Source organism: Nymphalis io, chromosome 28 (genome assembly GCF_905147045.1).
Source record: "Nymphalis io chromosome 28, ilAglIoxx1.1, whole genome shotgun sequence".
In the NCBI taxonomy this organism is placed as follows: Eukaryota; Metazoa; Arthropoda; class Insecta; order Lepidoptera; family Nymphalidae; genus Nymphalis; species Nymphalis io.
Window position 1 is genome coordinate 8,268,467 of NC_065915.1, and position 16,746 is coordinate 8,285,212.

General features: G+C 37.3%; 2 protein-coding genes across 2 annotated transcripts in view; one reads left to right on the top strand and one right to left on the bottom strand.

Annotated features, from left to right (window-relative positions):
* Positions 1-7,536: 7,536 nt before the first annotated feature.
* Positions 7,537-14,226, bottom strand: LOC126779044 (uncharacterized). Its single transcript, XM_050502794.1, has 4 exons — positions 14,019-14,226; positions 13,505-13,633; positions 10,172-10,316; positions 7,537-9,286 (listed from the first exon to the last, which is right to left on the bottom strand). Exons 1-4 carry the CDS (start codon positions 14,224-14,226, stop codon positions 7,537-7,539), a joined length of 2,232 nt encoding a protein of 743 aa, XP_050358751.1.
* A 967-nt stretch (positions 14,227-15,193) lies between these two features.
* The window catches only part of LOC126778983 (GTP-binding protein 2-like), a 32,762-nt gene continuing 31,209 nt past the window's right edge, over positions 15,194-16,746 (top strand). Inside the window, exon 1 of the mRNA XM_050502731.1 lies at positions 15,194-15,305. Coding sequence (XP_050358688.1) covers positions 15,228-15,305 — 78 coding nt within the window. The 5' untranslated portion in view covers positions 15,194-15,227. The remainder of the gene's footprint in view (positions 15,306-16,746) is intronic.

Below are 16,746 nucleotides of genomic sequence, written 5' to 3' on the forward strand. Positions count from 1 at the left end.
TCAATAGCGCAAGATTTAAGAAAAATTGAAGGTATGTTGTCACTACCAGAGCCTTTTTGAGTATCGAGAGATGTTAATAATTTTAAAACTTCCTCTTCAGTAACAGTGAAAGAGTGGTAAGTATCGTCCGTCACTGAAGGTATTTCGTGTAATAAGTTGTCGTAGCTAGGCGCATGTTTAATAAAGACATTTTTGAAAAAGTCACTAAAACCAGGACATATTTCTTTTTCGTTATTGTAAATTTGATTACCACAGCGTAACGAACTTGGATACGAACTTTGATTATTACGTTTGGAAGAAATATATTCGTGAAGAAGTTTAGGTGAGTTTTTAATGCCTGCTTGTATTCCAAAAATGTAGGAGTCGTAGCATTCAGCTTGAATACGCTTTTGTCTGTCGCGAAGCAATTTAAATTCATCATAATCGAGAGGGTTACTATGTATTTTCCATTTGCGATGTGCAGTATATTTTTCTTTAGTTATAGAAATCAACACTTTAGAGTACCAGACTGGATAGCTATACTTTCCACCCGAAAGAGACTTTGGCACGAAGGAATTCCTTGTTTCATACAGTATTTCATAAAAACTATGAAGTGACTCCTCACACGACTTATCAATGAACAATGCATTCCAATTAACACTAGACAGGTATTCTCTAATTTTAATATAATCCGCTTTATGAAATTTGTATTTTATATTTTTTAAAAGGCGATGTTGCGATATGAATATATCAGAACAATCTATTTCTAGTGCTGGGTGATACTTATCTTCGACTAATAAAGGATCGCACGAAACTGACACTTTTGGTGAGGTATTGGTAATAATAAGGTCTAAAATATTATTGGAACAATTGCAATGCTCATTGACTTGTCTAAGTCCAAGGAACTCAATAGTGTTCATAAAATTAGCTACAGCAGCTTGACTTTGTGTTGTACCCTTTTTTAAACACAAGGGTCCTCGATGTGTCTAATCGAGGTTGGGGATATTGAAATCACCCAAAAAGAATACATAATCATTAGGGTGGGATCGTATAACATTAGACAATGAATCTAGAGCCAGTGTGAGGCGATGAGAATGCAGAGAGTCACCAGGTATGTACGTTACACCAAAATGAATTGCGTGACACTGAGTATTAGCGAAAACTCGTGCTTTAACTGATATCCAAATAATTTCAATTCCCTCCCCAACAAATTTATTTCTAGCTTCGGCTTGAAAAACATTTTTAGCGCATATTAATACACCGCCACCAATGCCTTTAACTGAAGTATACTTATTACGATCACACCTAAAAACATCATATCTATTATCACATATTTCATCGGCTAAGAAACTATCATTAAGCCAGGTTTCAGTAATAAAGATTAAGTCAAAGTCATGGCTAAGAATATTCTCATGTAAGTCATCCAATTTAGTGCGAAGACCGCGGACGTTCTGGTAGTAACAGTTTATCGATGGCTTCATGATGGTTGGGTAGAAATTAAAGCATTACTAAGACACTCATTAAAATGGAACAAAATAATTGTAAAGCTAAGTGATCTAAGACGGTCAAAAGTCAACATAACCAATATTAAAGCAGTATGTGTGAAAGTGTTTGTATGAGTGATGGAAAGTGTGTGTGCGTCACCTTTAAGTGTAAATTTTTTTTATTACAAATAAAAAGCAAAAATATAAGAAAAAGTATTGCAGAAAAGTGTAAAAATTAAAAAAAAAATCTAATAATACATACAATTTTTTAGTTATTAAATCATTTTTATAAGGTCCTTTTCTGAGTTTATTGCGATGGCCTGTGATTTTTCGTTTTTTCGAACAAAAATTAGACAGTTTTTTGTCCACACAAATTTGTACGCTTTTTCGGAAGCAAGTGATTTACATTTCTGAAGTAACATCTTGTTTTGTAGTGTAAGATGATCTTTCACGAAAATTTTATTTGGGTTGCCAGCAATGTTTATGTCTTTCGTCGTGATACCACGCGTTTTCTTTAGGCCGGAGAGAAAACTGTCTTTAATAAGTCTGTTTTTAAGTTTAGCGACTATTACTTTTGGTCGACCATTGATACTTCTTTTAGGTTGCACTCTATTTGCAAATTCAATATCATTACACTCTAGTTGAACACCTGCATGTCTACTAATATTAATTACAATATCTCTCACGAACTCATTTTTTAGTTCTGGAACGCCTATAATTTCTATATTCTGTTGCCGCGCCCATTGCTGATGTTTTGAGTTTTGATAAATAAGATAGTTAATAATAGTTACACTGTTTTACTCACCAACAACAATGCTATTGCTGTTTGGCGGCAGAATATATTATGAGTGTGTGGTAACTGGTGGTAAGGGCATTGTGCAAACCTGCCTGGGTAGGTACCACCCACTCATCAGATATTCTACCGCTAAACAGGAATATAACATAAAAAAATAAATATCATTATCATACTTAAGTATTTTACGCAACACCACCAACTATACCAAAATTAAACTATTTAATTCCACTCCGCAAAGTGAGTTTGATGTATGTATTCGTTACCTCGATAATGGCCGTCTGACGCACGTTCCCGACATGCACAGAGCACTGGAACCCTGAGTAGATGGCCGTGGAGTGTCTCAGGACATGCATGGATGCCTCTTACATTCAATCAAATTTAATTCATGACCGCATTACATATTATATTGCACAGTCTGTGCTAATATTGCTAGCATATAAAAAAACAGCCGAGATGATCCAGGCACCACTGAATTTTCATGTACTTAATTTGTGATTATAATTCATCTCGTACTTTACGATGAAGGAAAACATCGTGAGGAAACCTGCATGTGTCTAATTTCACTGAAATTCTGCCACGTGTGTATTCTACAAAACCGCACTGGAGCAGCGTGTTGGAATAAGCTCCAAACCTTCTCCTCAAAAAAGGGAGAGGAGGCCTTTAGCCCAGCAGTAGGACATTCACGTGCTGTTACGGATAAAAAACACACACACACACAATGTGCTGTGCAAACATATACAAGTCTATAGTCGATTCCAATAGCAAGTAGAGTATATAAGCAACTTTGACCTTGAAATTTGGTCGAAATCTTAATATTCTGTGGTATTGACTATGGATTCGCGAAAAATTTAGCGTTTTGGTTATCTGTGAAGTTGTTATCGGAACTTTGTAAGTAAAACTAAAGTGTATATAAGTGGTTAAGTGTAACAGTGTCGTGTTGTATATAGAGATATATTGATCGAGAAGTGTTTGTACTGTACAATACAGCAGAGCTGGTAGCGAATCGCATGGAATTGCATATCACGGCGAGTGCTCTGAGGAATTATTCTCTCTAATTCCTGCTTCCCCCTTCCTTCTTAAGTCCACGCGGGCTGGTTCTCGATGTCACCGCCTAACTGTGACATCAATTCCATCGCGAACAAAGAAATTTGGCATCTTGCGGGCCGGCAAGGCGAAGGCGGCTAGTGCAGAACGTTTTTCCCGTCTGTACTGGCCGTCGTCGCGTTTGGACTCTACTACCACTTACCATCAGGTGGAGTAGAGTCATTTGCCCTCCCGGCGATATAAAAAAAAAAAAAAAAAAAAAAAAAAAAAAAAAAAAAAAAAAAAAAAAAAAAAAAAAAATATCTAAGGTTTGCTAATCTTTTAAAAACGAGTAGAGTTTTCTGCTCACCTGAAAGTATATACAGCCTCTAGGGTCGTTTAGTCTTCGAGGAACACCAGGTCGTCACACACGCACTTGTCCTACGTGTCGCTCGACACGTGCGCGTCGCTGTACTTGCTCCCGTCGTCCGACACGTACACGTTCGTGCACTTCGTGTCCGATGTCTTCGTGAGGCTGTTCTTCACGTTGGCGATGTCCTGGAGGATATTCTTGTTCTGTCTCCTCGCGTTCTTTCGATTCTTCTCCGAAGCTTGCGACGAGTGGACTAGTTCTGATAGTCCCGCGGCGTAGCCCCCCGGCCGCGCTAGCAGCACCACGCCCTGCCGCAGTCCCGGCGGGAAGCGACCCAGGCCCAGCGACGCCGACTGTCCCGCGCGCACGCTGCCGTACGTGACGCGGTTGCGGTATATCGTGCGCACGGATATCTCCGCGAACTCGCCGGACTCCAGAGGTCCTGGGGGAGGGGTGTTAAATATACGTCGCTCTATTCATCTCAAAACTAACAGAACGCAACGCACCTATGATAAGTTCGTCGCCCTCGTAGAGTCGCCCTCGCGCGAGCAGTCCCCCCACGACGGGCCCCGTCGAGTCCCCTACCTGGAAAATTTCGTCTATTTGAAACTCGCACGCCTACTGTAAAGTGACATAAATTATAACATTTATAATTTAATAAAAAGGATACTAGTCAACTGCACAACATATGGTTCACTCACGTCCTCGGGGCGCTGCAGGTCGCGGCGCGGCACCAGCGCCAGCAGGCACGCGTGCAGCGCGTTGAGGCTGGCGCCGCGCACGCAGCTCACCGGGAACACGGCCACCCTGCCGGCCGACACTACTGTGATTTGCGTTCAACTATATATATATATATATATATATATATATATATATATCTGATCCGAAACTAAGCAGAGCTTGTACTATGGCAACCAGACAACTGATATACTATTTTATAGACAATTACACACAGACTCAGGAAAAACAGACATGTTAATGCACACAATTGTCTGTCCTGAGTGGGAACCGAACCCACAACCTTTGGCGTGAAAGGCAAGTATCTAGCAAGGGTGGTTGGCGTAGCTATAGACAATATTATTACCATTACCAATAGTATGGAACTCGTTTTAAAGTCATATATAAGAGTTCACCCAGAAATACTTCGGTTTAAATAAAGGCTTGTGAAGCTACTCACTCCTCATCCTTTTTGATTTCCTCGTCTAGATTGTCTATGGTGTCCAGTATCGACTTTTGCGGCGCAACGCAGTTCCTTGCCATATTCTCGTCAGTTATTAACAGCGGTTTCTGTAATAATACCAATATATACCATTACTTTAAATTTAAATAAATCTATAAATTATACAGCATCCCTGATTTATCATCTCGTGCTCCTTGAAGAACATCGCGAGGAAATATATATGAATAAAACTCATGTGTTTCGTACAACGGTTTATTGCAGACAAAAAAAATCAAAAAATACATCGTCACTACGATACGGTGACCCGTGTAAAACCCAATCTACCCACAACTTTTTATATTAACGGGCGTCAACATGCCGCCTCCCAAGAACGCAGTTCTTAAGGAGCATATACATTAAACAAAATTTACGCATTTTATTTTTACAATATTAACAATCTTTCCCTTTTACAACATTATTGTTTACATTTGATCATAATTATGCAATTTAAAACTTAACAAAAAAATAATTGTTTTAATTGACAAAATGGACTGTATCGTGAAATATATGTAAAGAAGTTTTAGTGAAATTAGTCTGCAATCGGTAAAATTAATAATTTAGAAATTGCTCGTTTAATCAAATTACTTTTACACCGAATCGTTACCACTCTAGTTATGTTATCAGGGCCGGGATGCTTTGCTTCTATTCTACCATATAAACATTTTGCTGGAGGAAGATTGTCTTCTTTAACAAGTACAATGTCACCAATATTTGGTTCTGGTGATACTTTTGCCCATTTGTATCGCTGATTAAGTTGCGTAAGGTATCCTGATGACCATCGTCTCCAGAAATCCTGCACCATGCGTTGAGTCAATTGCCAACGTTTTAATGTACTAATAGTTGACATTTCAAAGTTGTAATCTGGAGGTATAACCAATGGACCACACACTAAAAAATGTCCTGGTGTTAGTGGCATTTCCGATTCTGGGTCATCTACACTTTGACGTGCAATAGGTCTTGAGTTAAGGCATGCTTCAATTTGACATAGAACCGTAGTCAACTCTTCAAAGGTGAGCGTGGAATTACCGACGACTCTTTTTAAGTGGTATTTGGTTGACTTGATGCCCGCCTCCCATAATCCACCGAAATGAGGTGCATGTGGAGGAATAAATTACCAAGATGTTCCATTGTTAGATAAACTCTCTGATATATCGGGCATCAAATTGGAATTTTCTTTGGAGAATAAAGTTTTCAATTCCTTAGAAGCACCTACAAAATTGGTTCCATTATCACTCCAAACTTGACCACAGTGACCTCTTCTAGCTACGAATCGTTTAAATGCTGCTAAAAAACCTTGAGATGTAAAATCACTAACGACCTCAAGATGCACTGCACGCGTAGCCATACGTACAAACACACAAACATATCCTTTGTGGGAATGGTGGCCACGGCCCTTGGTTGTTCTTATTTGTATGGGTCCTGCATAATCCACTCCACTAACAAAAAATGGACGATTAATAGAGATGCGTGTTGTAGGTAATTGACCCATAAATTGTTCATGAGTAGAAGCTCTAAAACGTGCGCAAATGACACATTTCCTGTACTGTTCCTTGACTAAATTTTTTATACCAATAATCCAATATTTTCCTCTGAGGAAGCTGGTCATCATTTGTGGTCCTCCGTGTAATGTTTTTTCATGTGCATCTGCAACCATTAACTTCGTAAAATGACCACTTCTTGGTATGATAATTGGATGTTTGACCTCATCACTGACATTCGAATTGTCTATTCGACCCCGGACTCTCAATAATCCATCTTCATCTACAAATGGGGTAAGTGAATATAGTTTACTCTTTTTAGGCATTACTTTCATTTTATTAAAATATAAAATATCTTCGGCAAATTCCTGTCGTTGACATTGTTTTATACATGTTATTAATGCAACTTTTAATTCTTCACACGTTAGCAAATAAGTAAACTGAGGTCGAGGTTCCTTAGATTTCTTGAAATGTAAGAAGCGCCTACAATACGCAATTACTCGAATCATTCTTTTTAATCGCGAAAATCTTTCACAAAGTGATCGAAACGTTTCATTTATATTAATACAATAAGCTTTAATTTTCCTTTCTTCTAAATTAGTACCGACATCTGGTTTGTCATAATGTACAATATCATTACAAAGCCAACTGGGTCCGTTCATCCATAAAATATTGTTTTGTAAGTCACTAGGAGTCATCCCACGTGACGCGATGTCTGCTGGGTTTTCACCAGACTTAACATGTGACCATTGATTACTTTCAAGTGTTGTCAATATATCTGATACTCTATTCGCTACAAAAGTTTTCCATCGACTAGAGTGGCCACGCAGCCATGCCAGCACTATTGTCGAATCGGTCCACGCATGTATATTGGATGGTTCTACGTGTAGCATTGTTGCGACTTCTTTTAATAATTTTGTAAGTAACGTTGCACCACACAGCTCTAATCGAGGTATTGATATTTGCTTTATTGGTGCTACTTTTGTTTTGGACGTGAACAAGTTTACATGAATTCGTCCGTCTTTATGGAGCACTCTTGCATAAACAACAGCAGCATAGGCTGCATTTGATGCGTCACTAAATCCATGCAATTCTAATTTTGAATTAGTTGATTGGAGTCCAATCCAACGCTTTATTTCGACTTCAGACAATTTTTTTAAACTCTTGCGATACTCTTCCCATTCCTATTTCAACGAAGATGGTAACTCCTCGTCCCACGAGATACCTGACATCCACAATTTTTGGATTAAAATTTTTGCTGGTATAATACACGGCGAAATCCATCCAAGTAGATCATAAAGCTTAGATATATCCGAAATCACACGTCGTTTAGTAACTGGAATAATTTGTTCTTCTAGATGTACTGAATATACGAATTTATCTGTTGATCTATTCCAAGTCAGCCCTAAAACCTTTGTTATATGGTCGGTTATCATTTCCATAGATTCTTTCCTTTTTTCATTTTTGCTCAAAATTTTCATAACTAATTTGCTATTACTTGACCATTTTTGTAGCTTAAAGCCGCCTCTCATCATCAAATTATTTAATTCCTTGTACAGAAATATTGCTTCATTAGACGTGTCACAAGTGGTCATAAGGTCATCGACGTAAAAATCCTCCAAAACTCTTTTAGCAGCAAAAGGAAATTGTGTACCTTCATCCAAAGCCAATTGCTGTAATGTTTTGACTGCTAGATAGGGAGCTGCGGATGTGCCAAAGGTAACGCGAAGAAGTCTGTAATCTTTTAAGTCATCCTCTGGATTTCTGTGCCAAACGAGTCTTTGATAGTCCACATCCTGTTGAGCTACTTTAACCATTCTGTACATCTTCACAATATCCGCGACAAGGCAAATTGGACCTAGGCGAAATTTCATAATTAAATGTCGTAGATCTGGTTGTAGACGTGGTCCTATCATGAGATCGTCATTAAGAGAAATGCCATTCTCACCCTTACATGATGCATCAAAGACTACTCTCACTTTTGTTGTAGCCTTATCTTCACGAATCACTGCATGATGTGGCAAGTAAACAGCTTCTGTATTTTTATTAAATTTGATTTGTTCCATATGACCTAATTGCAAGTATTCTTCAATAGTGTCATCATATTGTTTTTTCAAATCTCTATTTCTGATTAATCCTTTTTCTTGTCCATAAAACCTGCGCACAGCTATTTCTCTTAAATTTCCATATTTTGATGCTGGGGTTTCTTTTGTAAAAGGCAATCTTACTATATATCGTCCTTTACAGTCTCTTTTTGTTGTGGTCGCAAACAAATCTTCACATTTTCGTTCCTCTGGTGTTAAGCGTTGATTTATTTTATCGGTAGGTTCTGCTTCTAGTTCCCAAAACTTCTTGAGAAGTTCATCATCGCTCATTTGTGTATGTAAATTCACAAATATACTGTGAGTGGTAGGTGAAATAACTTGACCTGACAGTACCCAACCCAAATTAGTCTTCTGTGCTATGGTGGTGCCATAAGGGCTACGAAGGAGACCTTCCTCTATTATTTTTCCATAGACATCACTCCCCAATAAAATATCGATTTTACCAGGAGTGTGGTAATTTGGATCTGCAAACTTCAACTTTTTAAGTTCAGGCCAGTTATTCATGACTATTGGTTTGATTTGTAAAAACGATGTTAATCTGCTCAAAACATGAGCACCCAATTCAATTACAGTTTCAGTGTCATGGATTGATGATATAGCTATATTGACTACAGCCTTTGAGGTCAACACACTAACATTACCACCCAATCCACACACCGAACTCTTTACAAAAGTTTTCTTGACTTCAAGTAACTGTACTGCTGATTCTGTTATAAATGAGGCCTGTGACCCCTGGTCGAGCAAAGCTCTCAGCAGTTGGTAGCTTCCATTTTTAGTTTGGACCCTGACTAATGCAGTAGCTAATAATACCTGAGTATATTTATCCTTGCTAGAATAACAATTAGTAACCATATTCAATGGTTGATCAGTCTGCGGTTGATCATCACTAAAATGAATTGACTCAACAGCATGGTTAACAGGTACCGCAGACGCGATCGATCGATTTGGTTTTTGAGGATGAAGTAGTGTATGGTGTTTACGGTTACAGATCCGACATGAGGTACGTAAGAAACAAGATTTTACACTATGGTTAGACCCAAAACAATTAAAACAAAGCTTTTGCTTTTGCACAAAATCTATACGGGTCTTATAATCAGCATGATGAAATTTTTTACATTGAAACATTTTATGATTTTCCGAGCAAAACGGACATACGGTAGATGAAGCAGAAGAGACGTGATGTGCCTTAGGTTGATTATAATTATTTGATTTAAATCTACTTGTAGTAGGTTCCAAGAATTCCAATGCTCTAAAACGACTTATTAAAAATTCTTCGAATTGAGAAAAGGTAGGTAAATCATCGGTTAACTCATTTGATTTTATTTCCCATTGTTTGCGGGTATCACAATCTAACTTTTGACAAACTAAATAAATAAGTAACACATCCCATGAATCGGTACAGATACCAATATTAGACAATGCATTTAAACTATCTTTCGTTGTGTCTAAAAGGTTCTTTATACCATTGGCCGATTGCATGGTTAAATTATTTTGCGAAAATAAACGTTTAAAAATACAATTAGCTAAGAATCTTTTATTATTATATCGCTCTTGTAATTGTGACCAACACGTAATATAATTAGTATCAGTAATAGAAATATGTCGTAACAGCTGTTCGGCTTCTCCCGATAAATTAGTTTTTAAATAATGCAATTTTTGAACATTATCTAATTGCTTATTATTATGAATAACTGATACAAATAAATCCCTAAACGTCGGCCATTCCGTGTACTTACCAGAAAAAACGGGTAGTTTAATATCCGGTAATTTTATAGGAATAGGATAACTGCCATTTTTAGCTATAGTCGATGATTCCGATTTTTCTGATAAGTTAACACTTTTAACTTTTAATAAATAATCTTTAAGTTCACATTTATATGCAGTATACTCTTCTTCAATTAACTCATACATATTCATACTAAAATAATCACAATTAAACTTAGATTCCTGGGTAGCTATGTCAATTATTTGCTTATGAGTGACCTTAACCTCACTCCAAATATCATTTAATATTTCAAGTCTAGTTTCTATATAGGATTGCGTAATTCTAGACTTTGGTGACTTTTTAAAGTTTGCCAAATTTCTTTGTATTTGACCCCGATGATCTTCTTGGTACTTAATAAATTTTTCCATATTTATTGTGTATAATAATTAAATTTTCCAATTAATTATTAAATTGTACTATTCAAATAAATTATTATACTAAATAATTGTTGATTAACTTATAACTTAGTTCACTGAATGTTTTTATAAAACCGTTACGATTTTTTATAAAGTTCAAATTATCATTTATTTTCCACGTTACTTCACGTTCACTTTTATATAAATAAACTCAGTACCTCGGTTTATAAACTTTCCTCATCTGGAAATGCTCGCAGCCAGCAGTAGCTTCTTGAACTAGCAAAGCTTGGTTTTCAATGACGACTAACGGCACCCGTCTCCCGAAACCCGGCACCCAGCTTCGGACACCCAGCACCTGGCATACAGCAAGCAGCACCAACGACCCGGCCTTAGCAGTCCTGACTTTGTTTCTATTTCAACTTTGTCAGGTCTTGGCTCCTGAACAACTTTTGGTTGGTCACACAGGAACTACTCACGTATTAATAGCCGTTTTGCTTATATCTGTATGTTATTTCCTTTATATTCTCTTCATTTTTTCATTATTTGATTAATTTATTTTCAACTAATTTGTTATTTATCCGGCTCGAAGGACCATGAATAAAACTCATGTGTTTCGTACAACGGTTTATTGCAGACAAAAAAAACAAAAAATACATCGTCACTACGATACGGTGACCCGCGTAAAAACCCAATCCAACGGGCGTCAACACAGATAATTGTTAAGCTCCCTTTTTTCTCAGTTATAATAATTTTATCACCATACTTTAATCTTCTTTTCATTGTTTTATTATCTATAGTTGGATTTTTGCCAATGTCTTAATTCTTGCAATGAAAATTGACAATCATCATTATTTTCAATGTATTGAAATATTTCCTCCATCGCCAAGTTCACTGAATAATCTTCAGGACGACCGACTTTATATCCCGTAGTAGGCCTCAGAAAGATATTAAAACAGTTATTGTAGTACTTAGCTTCAGCAGCAACTAAGTCAAATTCATACCCAATGAGGGCAATAACAGCTTTTGCTACATCATCAGAACGAGTCCGAGCTACCGTTAAAATGGAATATTTAAATTCAAGTGTAGATACATTATATATTTTACGACGAACATTCCTGCGCTTTCTTCTTTTCAGCTTCTTTACTTGCTTTATCGCCGCAAAATAAACAATATCTTCTAAAGTTAAAATCGGTTCACTTCCTCGTGCTCTAGTATGAGGTGGACTTATCATGGATGTACTACGTTGTTCGGTCTCGCACTGTCTTTTAGTTGCAATAATACTACTCTTTCGAGTGTACATTTTACGACACTGCACGTGGACTTTCACAGATTGCTCGTGTTTCAAGTATTCAAAAAACTTATCATTTCTTTCAACACTTGCATCAATCAAAGTCTTCATTCCACGATCGACAACAACAACTTTACTTTCTCTCAAAGGCTTATCACAAATGAAACAAACTTCTGACATTTTGTTAAAATTATTTAACAGCACAAATTAAAATTGAAAATATTACCAATAAGCACGTCTGATCACTGCAAAGGAATTTTCAAACTAACAGTATATACTGAGTTATTTCATTTTCTTCCTTCAAAAATAGGCAGGTATGCGACACTTGAACAATGACGTAGTTATTACATGTTACTCAAGGTTACTGACGAAAGGAATTAGGGACTGTCAGTACAGTCTTATTTTAAAATACTCATTCAATTTATACAAGTTTTATTGTGTGTGTACCAAAAACCAATAGTTTCTTATTTTCATTTATATTGAACGTCCGATGACGTGTACAGGCTGCATTTTAGTGCATATTATGTAAAATATGAATTTTCTAATAATTAAAACCCCGATATCTCACCGAATGGTGAGTCGTAAGAAAAAAAGTGACTGAACTATTTTTGTAGAGAATTGTATGATGTACAACTTTTGTCTTACTTATTTTCACGATAAAACTAACCGTTTTCAAGAAAAATCGAAAAAACCTTAATTTTGTACGTTTGACCTTGAATAATTTTTTTTTGCAGATGTAGAATTCACGAGGATTTCTGACATTTTATTTATAATGATGTATTTAACGTCTCTGCCAATTTTCAGCTCTATGCGGACTTTGGCTAAGTTATGACTTATTTTTGTCTATTTTGACTGGACTACAATGAATAAAACTCATTCACCAAACAACATGACGTCACAGCCGTATCGCAATCCTACACAGACGCAATCAGGCCACATCGTTAAACTGCCGGTACATTTCACTTGAGGGGGACTCCTGTAGCAGTACGCATAGCAACAAGAATACACACGCCACGCATGCCTCATAATATGACGTCATCTTTTAAAACAACGAATAGCTCTGAAAAGAATTGTTTATTTGAAACAAGAAGCAGCATGCAATGACGTAGTATGATGTAATGTCAAGCTCTTAAAAGAGCTGTTTTTATATTTATTATCTTCCTATAAAGCTGACTTCTCGAAACACGTCTCCACTCCACGCGCCGCTCGAACTGACTGAACGCGACGCCGCGGTAAAACGAGTATTTGTAGAATCAGCCGCGCATCGTCGATAGTGGGGAATTAATCGCGGAAGTAAGTAATGTAGACGCGCACATTTGATATTAATTTTTCATTTTTACAATTTATATTTTTCTTGTATTCTCATTGGTTAATTTTTACTTCACTTTTTGTATTACTCGTACCATTTTTTAATAAAGCATTCCACCATATTCACCGTTTCTACTGTTCTACAATAAGAAGTTTTATTTTACCGCTACAACGTCCACCTCCTAAATATTCTTGTAATGGGAAGGTTTGTCTGTTTTACTAGACGAGAAAAGGGTATTTGATATTCTTCTACCCATGACAGAATAGTTCTATCACACGTGTCATCAATCACGTCAAGTCACCAATGTCTGCGAAAGTAAGAAAGCCTACCCGCATTTTTTACCGTATCTAATGGCGGTTGCGATGCTGTGCTGGACGCGACGACTGCTTCGTTGATTTGTCGGGGCGATCCTTGTTGGCAGGCTCCTTCGTCCTCTGAATGCCTCTCAGCCTGTCGTTCTGGGGAGGAACACGCTAGTTTAAATGTTTATACTGTTTAGTTTTTACAGTATGTTGCTTAGAAGGAGATAGTTTCATGTCTGCTCCGGATCTTGAGGTAGCCTTAGTTGCTTTTAGAGTTTCAGCTAGGTTTTCGCTAAAAACAATATGTCGATTTTTGTCGCTTGCAATTAATTTTTAGGCTCCTTTCTCAAGGTATTAAGAATGAAGCTTCTTCTTATTGTTGAATCAGTGTACTGTCTATCACACATAAGCTTAATAGCGTCTATCAATGTTTGAATAACGTCAGTATTTTTTGTTTCTGATGTCATAAGGGATGTAAGAGCTTCGGCTACGTATGACACTGCGGAAAATCGCTGTTTTCGTCTGAACTCAATGCCTTTACCTCTTTTATGAACAGCTTCTGGAATGGCAGCTACCACCTCCGGGTTGAGGGTGGGTGCTTCAATTAAGATACAGTTTACTAGATGTAAATGTTTGTCTACGAGCTCCTTACGGATATCTTTTGGTAAACCTGTCGTAGCTATATGTTGTAGGCGTTTAGCAAGATCTGGCTGAATTTCACCTTCACAAAAAAAATAATCGGAGTTCATCATTAAGAGCCCTGTCTGTTCAGTAGGGGGCGGTTGAAGATTGTTTTTTTTGTATTGGTCATGGGTTCTGATGAACCTAGGGGAAAGTCAAAGGTACCTGAAGGTAGCTCAGAAGTGGAAGATAATGAGGCGGAGGCCGTGGCGCTGTTGACAATGAAGGCGGCGGTAGTGGCGCTTGTTGATAGTATTGACGCACTTGGAGTAATGAAATCCTACTTAAAATATAGGTAGTATATATAGTAATAGTCCCAAAGACTGACCGCATTCCCAAATTAATACTTTTATATTAAATAAATTTATTGGTGATGTAAGCGATGGTTAACATTTCTTACAATGCCAATGTCTATGGGCGTTGGTGACCATTTACCATCAGGTGGCCCATATGCTCGTCCGCCTTCGTATTCAACAACGGTTATTAATTGATACAAAAGAAACACTTTATTAGGAAAACATTTTCCTTGTTCGAAATATTTTATTAAATCACGAAGGTTTTAAAAATATGCTAATTTTGACTTTTAACGCTGATAAAATCAAGGTTGGTGGCGCATTGGCGATGTAAGCGATGGTTAACATTTCTTGCAATGCCAATGTTTCCTATTCTATAAAAAAATATATTTATAAGGCTTCGTATCCAGAAGTTTTTGATTCGATTATCATGTAGAGATCCTATACGTGTGTACTCGTAATAAGGAGATGACGCCTTATCCCAGCTGTGGGTAAAAATGCTGTTACATTTTTAAACAAGTTAAACGATACCTACTCAGTCGGGACAAAAACCGACTTTGTTAATATTATATTGTAATATCATTTATTTTATCCTCAGATAAATATTTTATGGTCAAAAAACTTAGTTGTAATTACAATGGCAGTATAAAATTTGATCTTGAAATTGTAATGACGTCATTGGTTGATGGTATGTTAGCTGTTTGTAGTGCGCAATACAATAGTTTCTCTTTTCTACAGGTGAACTCGATAACGGTAGAGGGAGCGCTCGCCTGAACATGTTCAGGCATTTGCACGAAGTGAAAAGTGGTAGGACGTCCTCGCTCAGCCACGAGATACTCGGCTTCGATGCTCAGGTGCGCTAATGATTATTTTGACGTTTATTTAAATTAAGAACAATGCCCCACCCACTTGCAAAGCCCGGGCAAACACCACTGCACTTTGATGTGCTTAATTAATGGGCACATTGTCAGGAGATCTGCTTTTATGGGATGAAGTACTGCTATTTATATCCATCAACCCGCATTGAAGCTGCAAGTTAGAGCTCCAAATCACAAGTGGAGGGGAGGCCTTAGCCCAGCAGAGGTGTTATTTTTTTTATAATAAGTAAATAGAAAAAAAAAGTAAAAGTAAGTTGTACACTAGAAGTGAGATTTGGAAGCGTGTAAAGACATTGTTTGCGCCTGAACTCTCTAATTTTCACCCTGGGATTATGTAAATGTCTGTGTCCCACTGCTGGGCTAATCCCTCTTCTCCCTTTGATGAGGAGCTTATTCCAATACGCTGTTCCAATTTAGTGGTGCTAATTTGGGTTTTTACACGCTATCATTGGTAACGATTTACACATTCTATTCACTACCATCTCGGTTCTCAATAGGATTAAGAGTGTGTGAGAATAGAGACTGTCAGTGCTTGCACGCACACACAAGTACCATTATTAGTCCCGTGCAGTTGTCTAAACCGTTCGTATCCGTAACAGCCTGTGAATGTCCCACTGCTGGGCTAAAGGCGGGTTGGTGGAATACACATGTGGCAGAATTTCAGTGAAATTAGACACATGCAGGTTTCCTCACGATGTTTTCCTTCACCGTCAAGCAGAGATGAATTATAATCACAAATTAAGCACATGAAAATTTCCGTGGTGCTTGTCCGGGTTTGAACTCACGATCATTGGTTAAGATTCAGGCGTTCTTACCACTGGGCCATTTCGGCTACAAGTTGTCTAAACATCTTTATCTAGTTTTCATACTAATTTTTCAATTATATTAATCTTTGTAAAAGCTTCCGTTATTCTATTATCCAGTTGTATGATGGCGTATGTTACACCCCGTTAACGATAGATGGCGCTCATTCGAAATGTCACATTCCTGAATCGCGCTGTCTAGATATTCGCTACGGAGTATATATAGTGTAGAAGTGATTGTTCTTGTAATCGAATAAATTGTAGTTTCATTTACCTAATCCCAGGTAACAGTGTTGCAGAACTATCGATAGTTTGACCTCGAAAACTATTATCGACAGTACTTCCGAAAGTATCGTCTTGTGTCAATATTGTCGATATTATCGATAGTTACTATAGCTCTCTGTTCACAATACTATTGATATATTAGGAGATAAATTTTGTCAGTGAACCTGTGCCCACCACCAGTGGCGTAAAAAAACGTAAAAAATGGAGTATGGAAATGAATAAGTTCATCCTACGTACCTACCTATATCTTACAAATTTAGAATCAGACACAAATTCATATCTTTCTTCATTACATATAAAATTTATAGATAAATATCCACATATGGAAG